General features: G+C 45.7%; 1 protein-coding gene across 2 annotated transcripts in view; it reads left to right on the plus strand.

Moving 5' to 3' along the window:
* The first annotated feature begins 1992 nt into the window (after positions 1 to 1992).
* LOC118789186 (transmembrane protein 131-like) overlaps positions 1993 to 18807 on the plus strand; it is a 41890-nt gene continuing 25075 nt past the window's right edge. For both annotated transcript variants that reach the window (XM_036545517.1, XM_036545518.1), the window contains exons 1-4: positions 1993 to 2125; positions 8970 to 9031; positions 10015 to 10055; positions 15742 to 15810. In XM_036545517.1, coding sequence (XP_036401410.1) covers positions 2002 to 2125; positions 8970 to 9031; positions 10015 to 10055; positions 15742 to 15810 — 296 coding nt within the window. In that variant the 5' untranslated portion in view covers positions 1993 to 2001. The remainder of the gene's footprint in view (positions 2126 to 8969; positions 9032 to 10014; positions 10056 to 15741; positions 15811 to 18807) is intronic.

The raw sequence follows: 18807 nt of genomic DNA on the forward strand, positions 1-18807 counted from the left end.
CATTCTAATACAATTCTCTCAGCAGAGTAGTTTGATACAAAAACGCAAACACTAACACAGACCTGATCGCAGTAAACATATCTTAATAAGCACTTTTCTGTCATCTAAATTTTATAGACCTAAATAAAATACCATAAAAATAAATAATATATATATCTTATATAAAATATAAATAAAAATATACCTCACAGAAAAAAAAACACTGCTCACAGAACAAAATACAACAAAATGCAACTGCTCGTAGTATATTGGATAAATAACTGTGTCTCTTAACAAAGCGTTCACGTCATCTGTAAAACTGCTCAGAAAAACAAATGAACTGTCTGCCAATGGTAAATATAATGAATGCTGTCTTTATATTGCGGTTTAGATTAAATGGGTGTTGTGGTAGCATGGACAACCCCGAGGCAAATTTATTTACACAGTACACAGCCCCCCTGTGTTGTGTGCCTCGAGAATCCCAGCTAATTTTGTACGTCCTTTGTGTAAATTGCTTTGGAATGATTGATTGTATTAAGAGCTTGTGTGGTTTCCCCTTGCGGCAGCTGTCAGGTGGAACACTATCTTACAAACAATAGACGCGATTTGCGCACTGATTGAGAGTGCACGTGACCCGCAGTGCGCAAAAATTCCTTGTGGCGCACTGTAGCTCTACACGCATTCTTGCTGGACTAGTTTCTTTGATACCATTAAGCATCTTTCAGCCAACCGTCTGTCCATCTCCGAGGAAACTATTATGTCGGAAGCTTACAAGTGTATCATGTAATTCAGGAATAACAGGCCCAGCGTTTGCAGAAAAAAAATAAAAACTTTAAAATCTTAAACATTTTTATGCGATCAGATACAAATATTACTTCCATGAACGTGTCGACAGTCGAGCCAAGTGGCTGACTCAATAACGTCTGATCGTACATTCAGTATTTAAGGAGTGACGCAAATAAAACGTTTTTTTTTTATTATTTATAACAGCATAAAATGTCGCACTGAGGCTAACCAACGACAACAAGCCTACATAAACATAAATTTACCTGCTTGATTCTTATTTGGAGAATGGTAGACTACTCTTGCACCAGTCCCCTGAAGATTCGATTTCTGTTGACATTAGTTACGGAGATGTTGCTAAGCTTTGGCCAATCGAGGTACAACCCTCCCCACCTCCCTCTCTCTCTCTCTCTCTCTCTCTCTCTCTGTCTGTCTGTCCCTTAACTCCCTACGTCTTTCCCCATGTTTTTATTCCTAATACTGTCGCTAAAAACTTTGTTCTGGCATATATGGCTGACCAGAAAAGTCGATGGCTTAACTAACCATGTATATTAAAATAATATTGATATATAGCGTTGGGAATTTTACTAAATATGATAATGTGAACAAGTTCAAACGTATGACAGCCATATCATGGCTGTGCCGGGGTATGAATTTCACTGATAAATCCCAATCGAAGCCGGTGTAAAAATCTATAGAGAGGATCTTGCTTACTTCCACGGTGTTTTGGCAATGAATTAGTTGACATCTCTCGCCGTTTTCAAAAATGTAGAAGTTAACTTTTTATGTTTTAAACAAGATTGCAAACATCAAGAATTAAGACCTACCTCTTACATTAAGGCTGAAAATGTTATTAATACAGCGGTAAATTAATTCTTGATCAATAAAAACAGCCACGACACAATGTCTAATGAATTTGAGGTCAGATTAGCAGCGAACATTTTACTTTGATTCTTTTCCAATACTACACAGAATGGAAAAATACATACAAAGATACAATTGTACAATTTATGAACAGTTAACTGACAATAGATTGTCTGGCTGTCTTACTGCACACCGAGCTGAAAAATGGTCGTAGTCAGCACATTTAAAAAATGTGTCAGGCACGACTGTTTGATCGACTTGCAGTACCACTTACATCCAGAGGGTGTCTCTTTCTCTGCCCGAGCTCCCAGCAGTGTTTATATCAGCATGCAGGCACACTGGTGCTATCATAGCTATAGATACCATCACAGAGGCATGGCGAACACAAAACGACCTGAGACTTTATCTCAGTTATCAATGGGGACAAAAACTGCACGCCTTGGAGCCTGGCGGGTTTTATTTATTTCACTCTTTCATATAGCGCAGGCCAATAAACAAGGTTGGTGTTTTTTTTTTTTAATATGTGATTTGTGGAGCACTCTGAACTAACATTGCCATGGACTGGTGCTGGTGTTGGGCTTGCTACATTAGCAGCGGCTCCGCTTTGCCTTTGCTTTTGACTGCACTGTGAACGCTAGCTAGCAAGCTAACAGCGGCAACCTTTTTCGTATTAAATACGATTTGATTGACGATAGACGCGGCGATATTTAGCTAGCCACCGTTAGCTTGCTAAGTAATGACAATAACTGTTGTTATCTAGTTAGCTATCCACTGGGCATAGCTCTATTAGTAGCCAGCCTTGTTTAGTCTGCGAACGAAACTGGCAATAGCTAGCTAGCTAGCTAAAAGAGTGTTTAGTATGTTACTCTGCTGTCATGGTTAGCTACTCTGTTTCCAAAAAAACGTCAATACCCGTTCTTCATTCAGTGGCTACGTCAGTATTTTTTGGCGTATGATATAAGTTGAATGGTAGGCTTCATCTGGGCCTGAAATATTCGTCAGTGCCAGTGGCAATTTGTTTCATGCAGCTATTTCAACATTTAGCTTAGTCAAGATAGCTAACCGGCCAATTTAACGCTGGCTGTGTGAGCGTAGCCAAACGTGCTTCAGAATGCCCTGACAACTTGCACATTGTTGACATTACACATTTTTGATGAAGTTATTCTTTACGAGAGATATGGGGAAATGGAAAAAAAAAGTATTTGCAGTATTGTCAGGTTTTGTTGTAGCAGAAGGCATGACTAGCTGTCGAACTTGGGTCAGTTAACGTTAGCGAATTTCGTTAAGTTTGTGGCTCGCTATCTAACCCTAACTACAGAACACGTTTTATATCTATATGTTATAATGTGTATTTTATCTATTTATATTGCGGTAGCTGGTTTTCACCACTGTCAGTCAGTCACTAATGCTTGCGAGAGAAATTCAGCGAGGTAGCTGAAGTTACCTGTCATTGATTCGGAGAGATAGCTTGACAGCGTTAGCTAGCTAGCTAAGTAATACAATTCAGACTTAAAAGAGCTAAGTTAAAAGAGCTTAGCCCCTAGCAGATTGCGGACATGCTTTTGACTTTATGAAAAGTCAGAGAAAAGATACGTGTCAAACGTAGCTGGTTAACGTTTGGCAAGTATATCTTTCTCCGCAAGGACTGTTCTAGCTGGCTAGTTAGCTCTTAGCCTAATGCTCAGTAAGCGACTCACTGTGACAGCTACCTTCTCTTACGGGCTGCGCTGGTGTAGGTGTGTGTCAGCGGTGAGAATGCTTTAATTTCGCCTAAATTACATTAGACCATTAATATGGTCTCTTTCTGATTTGTGATTGATTTTCGCTAACTAGAAGTAGGAAGGATTGTCTCTTGTGTGTGAAATGACGGCTGCGTACGAACACGTTTTACCTAGCAATGTCTTTAAAAAGAGACAGGCTAATCGACCGCGTCGCATTGGTCAATACGTTATTTCTATTTACGAAAGTACTCTGGGTCCAGAGAGAATTGTCATCGTGTTATATAATTTGGTACTTTGTTTGGTGGGAGCGCATTAATTTATGATTACGATTAATGTGTGTGAATACATTACTGTACAAGGAGTCATGTCTTTGTAAAGCTTTTCTGATGAATGCTGTCATACACATGGTAGTGTTTGTCGGTGATGTCACTGAGTAAACTCAGGGGTAGTCAGTCATACATAATGTTTAGGTGTCCGACTATTACATTTTACAGCCCAACACTTGCTGTGCATGTCAGTATACAAAAAGAGGAAGACCTGAGTTGAAATCTAGTCAGGGACTCTTGGAGCTTTCTGGTGCGTTCAACCTTAAAGGCATATTCAGTTTTTCAAGGTTGCGCAATAATTGGGAGCAATGTCTAGGTATTTCTATTTATAAATAGTATTAATATATACAAGTTTTGGTAATATATCTAAGGGCTTTGATTGGTCAAAATAAGCTCCAAACAAAGTCTGTCTTACTAGGATGAGGGAAATGGCAGTGGGTGATAATCTTTAAACTGAACTGAGCTGTCTAGTGCCAGTCCTTTGAGAACCATGTAATTTTCCCCATTGTTACACTTTTTAGAGCTGTCAAAGGAGCAGCCCTGTCCTTCATGCTCTAAATACCACCAGCATTGTCTCTTAATCCACTGTATTGCTGTTGCCACTTGGAGCACATGTGAAATATCCCAGTGTGTGATTTTTTTGCCAGGTTTCTGCAAGATTCTCGTTCCTTTGTAGTCAGTGGTGTCCTCCACACCATCGCCATGGTCTGCTGTGTCTGTTTCTTGCTCTGCATATTTGCCAAATTCTGCGATTTCTGTCCTTTCGCTTGGCGAGTCTTGCCATACCTGGGTGAGAATCCACCAGGTGCCTCGCAGACTGGCTCACGGAGGGGCACAGAGTCTCTCACACACACACACACACACACCCCCCAGGGTGATCCTGGTACAGAGACTCAGGGCGACGACTGGGGAACTGCAGCGCCCCTGTACATTGAAACAGAGGCCCTGTGCGGGGCTTCAGGTTGCTGCTCATTCTGGCATAACAGTATCGAAAAGGCAGTTACTGTTTGCACAGACTGTCAGGGCTACTGTGTAAAATTCGATTCGCTATTGTGTAGCCGAGTGGTTGGTGTGACAGAATATGTCTGTTGACTCCGAGTGCTGACTTGTGAATTTTTACGAGAATCCTGTTATCTTGAGACAGATTTCCAGTATTATGTCTACAAAGGCCAGTACTAAGCTCCACAGCCCTGGTCATCCATTTGAGGAAGGACTGACCGCTCTCATTTGCTCTGGTGGTGGGGTTGAGGGTTTCTCCCTTCTGGCTTGTCTGCTTTACAGCAGGAGTCAAATGGGGCTTCAGTCAGCGTTAAAAAAAAAAAAAAAACAAACACTCTGAAGATTGGTGCCTCACGTTTTGTCAGCTCCAGTTTACCTCTGTGTGCTTGATGTGTCATTGAAGAGGACAGGGACTTTACCTTGGGCACAGGATGTGAAGAGAAGGAACTTCAGTTTAGTTGTGGGTGAGGCTCTCAGATGCTCTCTGTCAACACCTTGCTTTTTTCTCTGCTTTAGACCAGCCTTGCACATTTAACAGCCTGGTAAACAGTTCTGACTAACTAGCCTGTTTCCATTGAATCCCGAGAGATCTGTGATGGGCTTATAGGCTGCTGTGATATGCAGAAAAAGGGGGATGAATGTTACAGCACTGTCAGTGCGGATGAGCGGACGGGCAGATGGGCACTATGTAAAACACACGAGGGTGGTTAGGCGGCCAAGCGCACCAGCGCAGCCTAGAGAACCACCTCGCGCAGAACAGCGCTCCTGCGCTGCCTCTCTGGGATTGGAGTCATAAGCGCCGCGATACCCTAATTTAGTGAGGCGTGGAGCGTAAGCCGTTCAGACTCAGAGATTTGAGTCCGCCGTTGGGCGAAAAATCGAAAGTTTAGGCTCATTCACACAATAAGCCGTTCGTCGTAAGATCATTTGCATGTGGCCTGAAGCACTGCTGCTCCTGCATGTTTCAAAATTTGCACAGGCACGTTCTCAACTGTAGCTGCCTTTAAGTGAGTCAACAGCGATGCAGCATAATTTTTTTTTTTTGTTGTTGCAAGATTTGAAATGGTCTTCTGGGTTAGCCTATGCGCAGAATCACCTCTAAGTCGCCTTGGGTAGTTGTTTCCGCTAAGCTCATTATGAACTCCTGAAGCTGCTTAATAACAAACTGATCATTTGAATCAGCTGTGTTGGAGCAGGGAGAGATCTGAAACATGCAGGACAAGTGGTACTCCAGGAGAGGTTTGAGAAACGCTGCGCTAAGCGAATAAATAGCCTAATATTGTTAAATGTCAGCCGCTTTGCTGGGCACGGAGAACCTTCTAACATTTGCAGTTAACTCTCTCTCTCTCTCTCTTCCACTTCCACTTCCTTAAAAAGTCACATGACTGTTTTTCTTTAGCACATCTTGCCGAGCTTAACTCATGTGTGAAGGAAACGTTCAGTGGAAACTATCTAACGGCAAAGCTAGCACGTCAGTGCCATTTCTGAGGGTAGCCCCCTTGCCCTGCAGTCTGAATGGAGAGGGAGGGGTGTGATTTAGGTGAACGTTCTTGAAGGCACATTCACAGCACCATTGATATGCAATCATTCACCTCTTTCTTTTTTTCCCATAATTGATTTTAACTTTTCATTAACTTGCTGCAAGGAGCCCATAGCAGGACACTTTGAGTTAGGAAGTAGCTAACTCAGGAGGGCTAAAGTTATGTGTTAGGCTTTCGGTTCAGCAGTCCTGTGGCTTTTCTTTTTTTTTTTTTTTTTTGGTAGAATGTGTATTATGCAACAAAGATAATGATTGCATCAGATTGTGTTCAGCAGGAGTGCTTTTCATCTCCCAGCAAGTTCCAAAATGAAATCATTCCTGTTCGTGTGCCCTATATGTTTGTCATGGTCTGAGTCAGGTGTTTTAAGAATACACCCTGAGGGAGATTGCCAGCTAAGTGATGCAATATCAGTGCGCTGCAGGTCTGTTCTGAAGGACTGAATCAGCCCCTGAGTTACAGCAAAGGTTCCCCCTCCCTTTCTGTATTCTACCTAGCCTCGCTATGCGACCCCGGGCCTCAGGTATCAAACCTGTCCACACATAATATATTCTCTCTGGGCTAGATGAGACGCATGTATTACTTTCAGGGGCCAGAGGAGTGCTCCGTATGTTAGAAAAGCGGCTGGTTCCTGCGATAGAGCAGACGTTTTGAGCGCACGCTCCTCAAAGGAAGTGGGTTAGACTAGTCACGTTTGATGGCAAAATTACAGTCTCACATTTTGCATGATGGCATTTATTGCTACTCACAGCTTTATTGTCTGAGAATGCTCCCAGGCAAAATTTTGGCTGCCTCACATTGATACGCGGGTTTGAAATTCGAGTACTACTGATTTGGTGGCTGCCAAGCAGGAAGCCAGTGTGGTGAGGGTTCCTGGGTAATGCTGAGCTCAGCACGGTGCGCCCGCTGCGGCCAGCCTTCGTCAATTAGACGCACGCCACAAGAAATAGAGGTCATTTAGCTAATTGTGTGCGGTATCTTGTTGCTCCAACTCGCACAAGTAAAGGACTATTGGGAAGGCAAACGAGAGGAAACCAAATCCGCCGTATTGCGTGACCCTCTGCTTTCACGCTGAGCACAAAAGGGATGTTGGGTGGGAGCGCAGGGCTTCCCTCCACCCCATCCTCCTAAACTCTGACATCCATTGGCTCTGACACCCGATGGGTTGTCATTTAGGGCCTTCCACATTGGTCAGCAGACGCCAAGCAGAAACGACGTTTTTCTTTCTGTTTGGAATGAAACTTTGCAGGGCCTTCAAGTGTACACTCACCACAGTGTTATCATTTAATGAGATAGTGGCTGCACTGCGGGAAGCCCCAGAGCAGGCCCGTGCTGAGGTCAAAGGTCATCGTGTGTTTTTTTTTTTCAGTCTTTCTGCTGCTGTTGGTATGAGTTGGACATATCTGAGCTTTATCCCAAAGGCCCTATGTCTAAACCCCTCTCACTGTGAGAGCCACTGGCTCTCCTACAGGCGTCTCTGTATGCTACAGTAATAAGGCCGGCTCCGACACAGTGTCAGCTCTTTCACCCCTTGAGGCTCGACTTAAACGCATCCAGTTTCAGCCATGCGCTCGCAATACGCGCACGATAACCATCTCTGCCCCCCCCCCCCCCCCTCTGCTTTGTCAAGCCTTTTTGTTGTAAGAAATAGAACTGAATCACGCGCTGCTGGCTTTGTAGCCCAGCCACAAAGCGCTCCGCTGAGCGTCCGGGCTAAGAGTGTCAGTATCGTTTTCATACTTTTTCTTTTTTCTTCTGCGTTTGATTTGAATTGTTCCCTGCTGGGTCGCCGAAGCAGCGCCGCGGGGCGTTTGAAGCGCGCGGCCCGTGAGCGCCGCGGTTCGCCGCGGTCCCGGGGCCGCGTTGCGGGGAGAAGAGCGCGCGGCTCAGACTCTCCGGCCTATAAACGCGGCTGACGTTACGCCACTCCAGCGGCTAATTATAGCGCCTGACCCGCGGTGCCAGGATTCAGCAGGGTATCCTCGGGTGCACTGTTTGCTGAGGCCTGCTTCTCATTTCACTGCGGTCGGTTGACATTCAGAATATGGGAGAACCGGGCACGGGCCAAAGCCACGGGTCTGTGGGGGATTGTACCCCCCAGCCCTCGCAGACAAAGAGCCCTACAGATGAGATGATTGGTCCCCCCCCATACACACCAGTCAGAGTTTAGTCCTGGTCTGTGCGTTTGAGCTCGTCTGTGCTGGTGCCTCGGATGCACAACTCTTGCTGTCATAAGGCGAACCGGCGAAAATAAAGAGGGCAGCAGTTCTGAGGTGTGAAGAACAGTACACTGAGAGATGTGTGAATTTGAAGAAGAACCGCTTCCTGGGCCACTGAAAATAGATGTGCGCTTGTGGTTTGTCACATGACTTTGTCGACTCAGTGGACCCACAAAGTGATCCCCTGAGGGAATGTGTGTCTGTAATCCAATGTTACTCAAAAGTATTAATAAATATGTAAATAAATAAACAATTTCTTATAAATTTAAATTTATATTAAAAAGGGCTGTATTTCATTATACTTCATCATGTGTGTTAAAATATCCAGCACAATTGGGTTAATCAAGTTAATCTCTACAGAAGAGCATTTTCAGGGAATGAAGGATTTTCTCACCAGCTTTTTGTCTCACAGGGGTCCTAAAGTGGCCGTGATTGTGAGCTCACAGAAATCCAATCCAGTGGTGCCTAAATTGTCCAGAATTTCTGTGTGTGGTTCAGATTGACAGTCGTCCAGTGAAGGCATTCTGTTTGTTTCCACAGCGTTCATCCAGTCAGACACCATTTTAGAGGTACTACATTTTGGTGAAGATGGCCTCCTGGAGGTAAGATGACACCTTTGTCGCCTTGGTGTACGGTCAAACCACCAGAGTGTCCTGCGTGCAACCTGTAATGATATAAACTGAACTGCCTATTAAAAGCTTACTTACAACGGTGTTGCTGCATCCAAGATTGTCAAGTGCTGTTTTGTTAAATCATAGCTAACATGTTTCTTGAACAATGCCTGCACCCAGGTAGAATGTACCATGGCCTCATTCACATACTGTCAGTTGCTAAAGCTGTAAGATAAACAGTCATTTGCTAGCATCCACGTACACCCACCTCTTTCGGCCTTCTAAGTTGTTGTTGTGGTCACCCTGCAAACGGGGAAAAATAAAAGCATTTCTGCTCTTCATCGTAGGTTAGCAAGCGCAGTCAAAAAAAAGTGCAAGTGTGGCGAGCAACCCTCCTCGTGCGTTCAGAAAACACACACATCTTAGATGTTACCAAAAGCCCTGTCAGAGTCGGCAAACTCTTGAGCAGGGCGTGAGTCTCTATTGGCCAAAATGCAGGCTGCCATTTTGAGTCACGTCAGACCGATTGGACCCTGCAGAGCCCTGCGTGTTTGAGGACCCCCGTAAGCACCGCAATGCCGTTGGTCGGTGGGAGTAAATGTTAAACGTAGACCGGTGTTCTGCTCTGGTGTAAATGGCAGAGGCAGCAAGCTCAGTGATTGCTTTGCAAGTTTGTAATAGTTTTGTTTGTAATATTATCATCTCGTGATTCGTTGAACTCTGTTGAAGTACAGTTTCCGGAAATGACAGATCATAATATATGCATAGAGCCCATATCATATCATATGTATTGTTTTATTGTACGCACTTCCGTCCTCTGACACAAAGACGAAGTCTTATGCAAATTGATAACATTTTTTTAAATAATCCTGAGCATATTAGTTTATTTATGTCATTTAGGTTAATCATTCTGCCGTGTACGTGGCTAAATGTTTTCATTTTAAGACATGTCTTAAAATATCTTCTCTTTACAGACAGAGTCTGCCATCGACCTTAGTCCATATCATCAAAAAAGGTAATGCACGTTTATCCTCAAATTCCGCTCCAGGTTAGCTCTTTACTCTACGGACTGGAGTGCATGTTTGTTTGGGTGTGTGGACTTTCTGTATATAGAAATGCGATACCATGTGACATGACTCAAGCAGTCTGTTCCTCTGTGAAAAAAGCATTCAGGAAATTGCACCCTGTCAGACTGCTCATCCCAGTGTCTGTTCTATTCTCACATCCTGTCACATCATGAGTTTTTTTTGTTTTTGTTTCTGTTGTTGTGACATATATATATTCAATATATATATGTACATGCATGTTACACATATGTGTTATTGATATGTATATGTGTATATTGTGTATGTATGTATGTATACTGTGTGTGTGTGTGTGTGTGTGTGTGTGTTCCTTTGTGCCATGTCAGAAAGCCCCTCTGTTCCCCTTGTCCTTGTCTGTCTATTGATCCTGATACAGTTGTGTTCTGATGGTGGGAGAGGGTTAAGAGAGAAGAGCAGGTGAATGAATGAATGAATGATTGAATGATTGAACGATTGAACGAGTGATCCCTGTTGTAGGTTGACGGTGAGGGATAGGTAACGGCAGGAGCACCACTCTTCGTTCACATGCCGCACCACATCTCCTTGCGTTCAGAACGGGTGGGGACCAATCTGGGAATCCAGAGAGGCGGGGCTTGGGGAGGAGCAGCCCCCGCATCTCCCGTCTTATTGGTCGGTGCCCCTCAGGCACGCAGAGAGCAGTGTGTGTTTGTGAACACGCGGGCCCGCAGTAGTGCAGGGGCACAAGGGAGGAATGCAAAAGGCGGCGGGTTTCAGAACAGAGCCTCCGCTCCTGCGTCCCGCACACAGTGACGCGCCCTCTGAATTCACCTGCATTTTTTGATTTTGTTATTTTTTGAATGTCGTTCTTAGGAAGTGTCTGCAGGCGGTGGAGTGTGTCCGCGGCACGCTTCGCTGCAGCGGGTTCCTCAGCCCCCGTTCGGCAGCTGTCGGAGCTGTGCGTCACTGCCGTCACCTCTCAGTGCCTCAGAGGTGATGTTACGGACTGCGTCGGCGAGGCCCGTGCTGTTGACACTGCAGCTCGGAGGTCGTGTTGAAAAGCGGGCCTCGGGATCTTGAAATGGGTCTCCCCCGGTGACATTTTGATGACTCCACACTCACACAGTTTAGCTATGCTTCTTTCTTTCATCATATCTTCAAAAAGAAAATGAAAAAAGTAAGTTAAAAAAAAAGCACCAACGGGCCACGCCAGCTCTGTGCAACAGACGGTCTGTGCAAGCCTGTAGGAGTCCGGATGGAACCGCGCGAGGGAGCTACCACCACTGGCGTTTGCATAAAGCCATTCTGGTCATTCTGAGGCAGGCGCTGTAAAGCGTGACGGCAGACGTAATGGCGGCTCAGCTCATTGCCATATCGCTGCTCTGTATTTTTTTTTATTATTATTGGTTGTGGAAGCCCTGCTGTCGAGGTCGTTTTTGGAATAAGGTTCGAGGTGGCATGTTTTAGGATATCTCGCGCAGATTTGATTTGTCCAAGTGCCTCTTTTTACAGCCCTGCAATGGCGTGCGCGGCAGTAAAGCAATAAAGCCGAACTGGGTGCGCCAAGAAAAACGCATCACTGAGAGCAGGACATATTCCTCTGTGCTGCTCTGCAGCATAAATACGTAAGGATGGGTGTGACAGTGTCTGGGCATCGGGTGTCACAGTGTAGGGTATGTCAATGGATGCATCCTTTTAATTAGGTTCAGGCTTTTAAGTCCGAAGTTCATGTTTTATGAGGAACAAAATGGTAGCTATGGTCAATATCTGCATAATATGAGCATGCTTAGAGCTGTGTAAGCATTGTGTTGGGAACAGTGTAGTCCCTCCTGTTGTGTACATTGTGTTGCACTTGCATGTCGATCTCGGCCCGCATTTGCGATCTCAGCGCATCTGTTTTGGCCCTGACGCTTGTTCATGTGTGGTTAGTGGTGCTCTGATTGTGCAAGTTTTCGTGCCACTTTATTAGATGCGCTGTGTAAGTTGCTCTGGATAAGAGCATCTGCCGAATGTCAATAACATGATGTGAAGTAAAGCTTTCAAATGAAGCTGATTCTGGTTGTTCCTCAGGAGCAGAACGTGACTGGCCAACCGCACTGACTGCGCCTTCCGCCGCATGTGGGGAATTTTTCATTTCATCAGTGAAAGGCCTTCTTTGTGATGTGAAAAAAATGTATAATTTACTTGCGAAGCACTCTTGCATTATAGCCAAACAGTCCTCGGATTAATTCTCCGCATTTTGCGCACAATGGATTTCATTTAAATCACAATGAATTCAGTCAAATTCAATAAAAAAAAAAAATATACAGACGGATGAAGTGCAGAAGCCCATGATATCTCCTCATCTCGGCCGCTAGTGTTCATACGAAACCGTTCTCACCCCTTCCAAAGTGTTGCTGCAGGCATGACACAGGCAGCTCCGTTGTTTTTCACACCACTTCTCACTGTATATCACATCTCTAACAATATTGAAACCCTATAAAGGTCATGCATCACCTAAGATTGTGCTTGTTCTGCCCAAATGGCTTCGCACTGCATTTGTATACACCCGTTCCTGGACTCCACAGTCCGGGCATCCGGCACTGCAGGGCTCAGCCACAGGTAGGCAGGCGCCTCTTTGTCACAGAAGGTCAGCTGTTTGTTGTTGTTTTTTTTTTGGGGGGGGTCGGGGGGAGCGTCGCTCTGATTTGCGGCGTGTGCCGGCGCAGTCTGGCGGTGTCAGAGACGCCTCCTCTGCGCGTGTGTGGTTAACTCCTCCGTCTTGCGACTGGAGCTGAGTCATACAGACACCGTTTAATCTGTCTAATCTGTCCTTTGGGGCTCTCACAGTCACAAACACAAACAGAGGCACGGGCCGCCTTCTGTGTGCTTGGCCATTAACGCATCATTCGGGGTTTGTTTGTGTCAGCCAGGGTTTCCGTCGCAGACTTCTGTGATTTCTACACAGTGTAGGATTTCCCGGAAATATCCACGACTAAACCGTACAGCTCGGACACTGTAGTTTGATCATTGCCGCCAACAACCTGTGTGAGGGCGGCTTTGCAGATGGGTTGCGGTAATTTGTTTACTTCCACGGCGCTTCTCTGGGGCCCTTTAAATTCTGAACCCCTGTAATTTGGGAGACTGGTTACGGGGTCTGCTGTGTTGAGGCATCCCCTATTGAAGCTCTTGGAGCCTGCCTGACATACTCCCCCAAAAAGCGGTGCAACTATTCGCCACTGAACGGGTGCAGAGCTACTCTATGAAGAGCGCACAGCGACAAGCCTCCATCTTGTTCATCTTGCATCTTGCATTTCCCTTGAATGGCTGCAGAGTCGAGCACCGGATGGGCAGGCTCCAAACACACATACAGGGCATTGTCCCACCTGCTGCAGGGCACAGGCTTGCAGCAAAAAGACCCACAGGATAAATGTAACGGGAAAATTTGCTTCAGGGCCAGTATCTGAGTCCTGTGCTTTGCATGAGCGACAGTCAGGATCATTACACTGTTGTGTCAGAGCTTTTTCTGTAACATAGGTGAACGTTCTGATAAACCGCTGAGTAAAACTGTGAACTGGCATCTTATCTGATTGCTTTTTAACCGTTGGTGAAAGCACGGTTTTGTATCAGTTTTGCTTTCTACTTTCCATCAGCTTTTCTTTTAGAAAGTTTCACTCTTATTCAGACCTGCAAACAAACTATGAATAATGCCTCTGTGGTTTTCTGGTCACGGTACTTAGGTGGTCTGCAAATGATTGTTGTTGTCAGTCTTAAGAAATGCAGTACCGTACTATTGAAATCTTGATGTGAAATCCGGTAGGTCCTTCTCAGAAACAGCACTGTGAAAAGCTTGATCGCGTTAGTGCCTCCCAGGGCAGCGATGATAATCGAACAGCACGGTGACCTCGTTATGAGTGATAATGGAGGGGATGGTGAACGTGGGCCGCTAAGAGCAGGGTTCGCCCCCTCCCCTCCCCTCCCCCCCGTACCTCAGTGAAATGCAACACCTGAGGTCGGCAGACGCCTGCCGAAAATCCTGGCGCCCCTCCGCCGTCGGCCACATTGTTCAAACATCCTTATCGGCAGTGCAGTCGAGCAATCTCGTGCGCATGTTTATTGACCCGATAACGCCACGTTTGGACCCCAGAGTGTTTGCAGAGTGAGGAATGGGTCACGCGCACGTCTGTTACCGTGCGGAAAGTGTCGCCATACTGCAGAACTCCCTGTGTGCATCTGCCTGTACGTGTGTGTACGTTTGTGTGTATAAGACTGTGCACGTGGGACTGTGTGTACGTGGCCGCGCGTGTCCGTGTGTGTGTGCATCCGTATGTCTGCGTCTACCTGTGTTTGTGTGTGTGTTTGTTTGTGTGTGTCTGCGTGTGGTAAATCAGTATTTGTTTCCACCCCTCGTGTCTGTCCCTGGCCTCCTAGTGCAGGTCTGTCAGTGCCAATGGCATCAGCTCTGTTCTCAGTTTCCTCACACCTGCTGTGCCGCACTGCAACATGTGACCGGCACGTAAGGACATGCACCTCACGAGGGGCCGCGGAGGGTTCTGTGTTACGGAGGCCCCCCTCTCTGCCTCCACTGAGGTCACGTGACACGGGCCAGAGGAGCTCCGACTCTCTGTGGCGTGTTGTATAACAGCGTTTGGTCACGTCATGCCAGAAGCTCGCCTGCCGTCATTAGCTCCGATGGCCGCGTGCCGGTGCTCTCCTGGACCCCTGTCTCTGTCCCCGCCACGAGGGCCACGCACAGGCGTGCAGCAGACGGCCGCTCGGTCTCAGGACCTGTGCGACACCTCCAGCGATCACACATGGAGGCTCTTCTGTGCGTCCCACCTTTGATGTCACACAAGCGTGTTTATGCAGCTAAACTGCCATGCAGAATATCGGGAGTTCACTAAAGTGCACCCTCCTTAAGTGGCATTTGATATGGCAGGCGATTATCGATTCTAATGCACTTAGGCAGCCTCAGAGAGGCAGTTGTCAGTCGTATCCTCCAGTAAATTGTTTCCCTTAACGGTTTAACTACAGTTAGAGGAAGGCCTCGCCCAGTTATTTAAAATGTTATCACTGTGTGAAGGTATCTGTGTGTTTTGCATTCTAGACCAAATACAACAAGTTTGACTAGTGCCTTGGGGTCTGAGGGTGTGTCATAACCCTTATATGGTGACTGCAGTCAGAGCCCTGTTGGCCAGATGTGTGTGTGTGTGTGTGTGTGTGTGTGTGTGTGTGTGTGTGTGTGTGTGTGTGTGTGAGTGGGTGCGCGTGCCTTTGTGTGTATGCGTGTGTGTATGCGTGTGTGTATGCGTGTGTGTATGTGTGTGTGTGTGTGTGTATGCGTGTGTGTGTGTATGCGTGTGTGTGTGTATGTGTGTGTGTGTATGTGTGTGTGTATGCGTGTGTGTATGTGTGTGTATGCGTGTGTGTATGTGTGTGTATGTGTGTGTGTGTGTGTGTATGCGTGTGTGTGTGTATGTGTGTGTATGTGTGTGTGTGTATGTGTGTGTATATGTGTGTATATGTGTGTGTGTGTGTGTGTATGTGTGTGTGTGTGTATATGTGTGTGTGTGTGTGTGTATGTGTGTATGTGTATGTGTGTATGTGTGTGTGTGTATGTGTGTGTGTGTGTGCGCACTGCTCTGCTTTTACATGTCTCTCTCTCTCTCTCCCTCACAGTGGATCCTTCCACAGAGGGAACTTCAGACCTCTACGCTTCGAGCCGCCCATGCTGGACTTCCATGAGCAGTGAGTGTCCAGGGACTCCTCCCCTTTCAACACTCCTCTTCTCCTGTGTGCTGCGATTGGTCACTGTAGGACTTCTTCATTTCCCCTCTAGGGAGTTGCCTTTTCACTAGAGCAGGGAAATATTTGACACGGAGAACATCAAATGAGTCAGCACGCCTGTGGCAGTGCCAGAGCTGTACATTACCGGGAGCTGCCTCAAACACTGCAGAGAGACGGCCTCAAGACCGAAGAGATTCAAGTGAATGATTGCTTTGATGAGTTAGGGTTCAGAACAGAGATTTGAAAGGTTTTTTTTTTTTCCCCACAGAAGGCATTTCTTAGCAAAATGAAAGTAAAACTGGTCGTGCTCAGTGCTGTTCATAAGTCCTCTTTTAAAGTTTGAGTCAGGCCGCAAAGAGTCCTGCATGTTTTTCTCTTGCTGCTTCCAGTCTGTGAGTGCAGTATCAGGCCGGCCTCATTCCCTTCAGGCTTGAGCTTCACGTTCCAGGATGGAATTTGGAATTTCGAAATAGAATGGGACCAAGTGGCTGTCAGTGGCGTGTAATTGCACGACGGGTTGCGTAATCTGATTGAAACATTGAGCGCCGTTCAGTGTTTTTAACTGGTAAACTGAAGGGAGCTGTTTTTGATTTGCCATTAACTGCACCACACAGGAAGCGGAGATGAGCACACCGGCACACTGTTAATGTATGCTTGGTGCTGAACCTCCTAAGGGCTGATGCCGTTACTGCATTGAATCATGCGAATTGTGCAGGAAAAAATGTGCTTGAACCTTTAGAAGTTAAAAAAAATAATAATAATAGTGGCCTGAAAGTAGCATGGACATATTCCAACTCTGTGGTAAGCTATTGATCAGCTCAGCCACTAACATGTAACCTTGAGGTCTAAACTGGAGTTCAGATGTTCTTTAATGAGATGAGAGATCTGTTAGTCCTCTCTCACTCTGTTGACACAGTACCTACACCCCCTGTGACACTCTACAGAATAACCCTAAAGCGCTACAGTTTGAGGCATGGCCAGCTTTCAGGAGGGTTAGATGTGCCTTTTGTCCTCAACATTATAAGTGGTTTAGTCTTGAGAGTTAGATACGTATTTTGTAGGAGAGTAGGTTTAACCACTGCTGGCACTGTGCATTTGCATGCTTGTGGTTACCAGAGAGCAGCGGAAGTTCTGCTTCAGAAGGGAAGCCTGTGTATTCATAGTTAATCTCAACCGTCTCTTTTATTTATTTGGCTTCTGCAGTTTTCACAGGTGGCCAGTTTTAATTGAGAATCGCTGCATAAACAGTGATGCTGTGGCTATTTTAGTTTTCAGAAAGCAAGGCCATGGATCAGAGCCAGTTAAGAGGTATCGATTGCAGTAGGGGACAGAGGCGATAAAGCCACAGTTGCAGAACCGCTTTAATGTTTATTAAAAAAAAAAATCCTCTTTGGTCGATTATATTGTCTAATATAAGCTCTGGGAAGAAGTGGAATGTGACAGTAAATTGGAAATGGCAATGAAGTGCACTGCAGAATCTGTAGGGAAATAAAGCCATAGCACTATCTCTGCTCCACCTGTGATTTGTGAACTGTTTAAATGCAGAACTGCTGCCTTCTGACTTTTACTGTGGGCGTGAGAGAAAGATATTCAAACACAAAGTAGCTGCACTGGGGTTGATTAAAATTGCAATGGATGGAGTTTAGAACTCTGCCTTCTGTAGACCTCACATGTTTGATAATGCACTGAATTTTCCACACTTTTTATTTTTGGTCCATCATTTAATACATGATATGTTCAACACTTATTTAAAAAAAAAAAAAACAGTTGAGTATGGACACGGATTTAGGTGCTTTTGAACCTGAGCCGTCGCATGTTGAGGTCAGATGAGTTCATTTCTATGTTAATTCCAATGGTCCACTAATACCTGGAGTGGACTACAGCAGAGACTGAAATTATGCAGCTTAGCTTCGTATCAGTTTCTCTTTTTAAGCACGAGGTCAAAGCTGTGTTGACTGAGTTTTTTTTTTTACCTGTTGATCTGTATTGTGTACCTTTATCTCCATGTTATGATGTCCTACTTTTTGTCCAGGCTGCTATCAGATAAAGGAGAGCTGGTTCTTAGTCAAGTTACCTGGTTAAATGAAAGATAAATAAAGCAACTTTTTAATTATTGTACCAAAACCTTGTTTGTGTGCCTAGGTTTTGTTACTGTGTCTGGTGACTCGTTGAGCTTAAGCAGTTAAGTGTCCAGCGTTTAATGAATGCATGAATTTCCTTTGAAAGAGGTTTACATCTGTTGGATCAGAGGCTAGAACACTGTAGTGTCCAGTTTCCAGAATTCCCCTGCAATTCCAAGGGCGCAGAAGGAAACTGAAACGCTTTTTGTGCAAGCGGTCATTGCTGAGGCTGACCTGACCGTCTCTGAGTCACTGCGTCTATTTAAAGTATCCCAGAGTGCCGTGCACCGAGTCCAGAGGTTCCCACAGGCGCTAACGCTCTCTCTAGCATGCGGTCTGTAATTAGGTCCTAGAAAGGAGTGAATAATATCCCCACTATTGCAGATCAGTATTGCCTTCCGTATCTGTGAACTACTACCCGCCCAGCCTAAGCGGACTGGAGACCCGACCTACTTTGTAAATAATTGCTATCCCCCACCCCCCACCCCTCCAGCAGTGCTTGTTTGGAAGGAGCTGGCCAGTAACCTTGAAGGGTTCTCTCAGTCTCCTGCAAGAGCTGATAAAGGCGCAGTTAAATTAGCCTCTTCCATAAATCTTACGGGGTAATCTGGCACTGATATGTTGCGTGGCGTTAAATGTCATCTGGTCTGCCCCGCGCGGTCAGCTGATACCCTTCGGGCCAGAGCGGGGTTTGTTTTCGCCATAGACCTCACCGCTGTCTAGGTCGCCTGCTCTCCGTCTTGTTTACCTTCCTGTGAAAGTAAACAAGTAATTGACAAGGCCGTCACTGATGCTGCCGTGAATGTGATGTTGAAAGGCTGTGCGTTACTCCAGTGTG

The sequence above is a fragment of the Megalops cyprinoides genome, chromosome 14 (genome assembly GCF_013368585.1).
Source record: "Megalops cyprinoides isolate fMegCyp1 chromosome 14, fMegCyp1.pri, whole genome shotgun sequence".
Lineage (NCBI taxonomy): Eukaryota > Metazoa > Chordata > Actinopteri > Elopiformes > Megalopidae > Megalops > Megalops cyprinoides.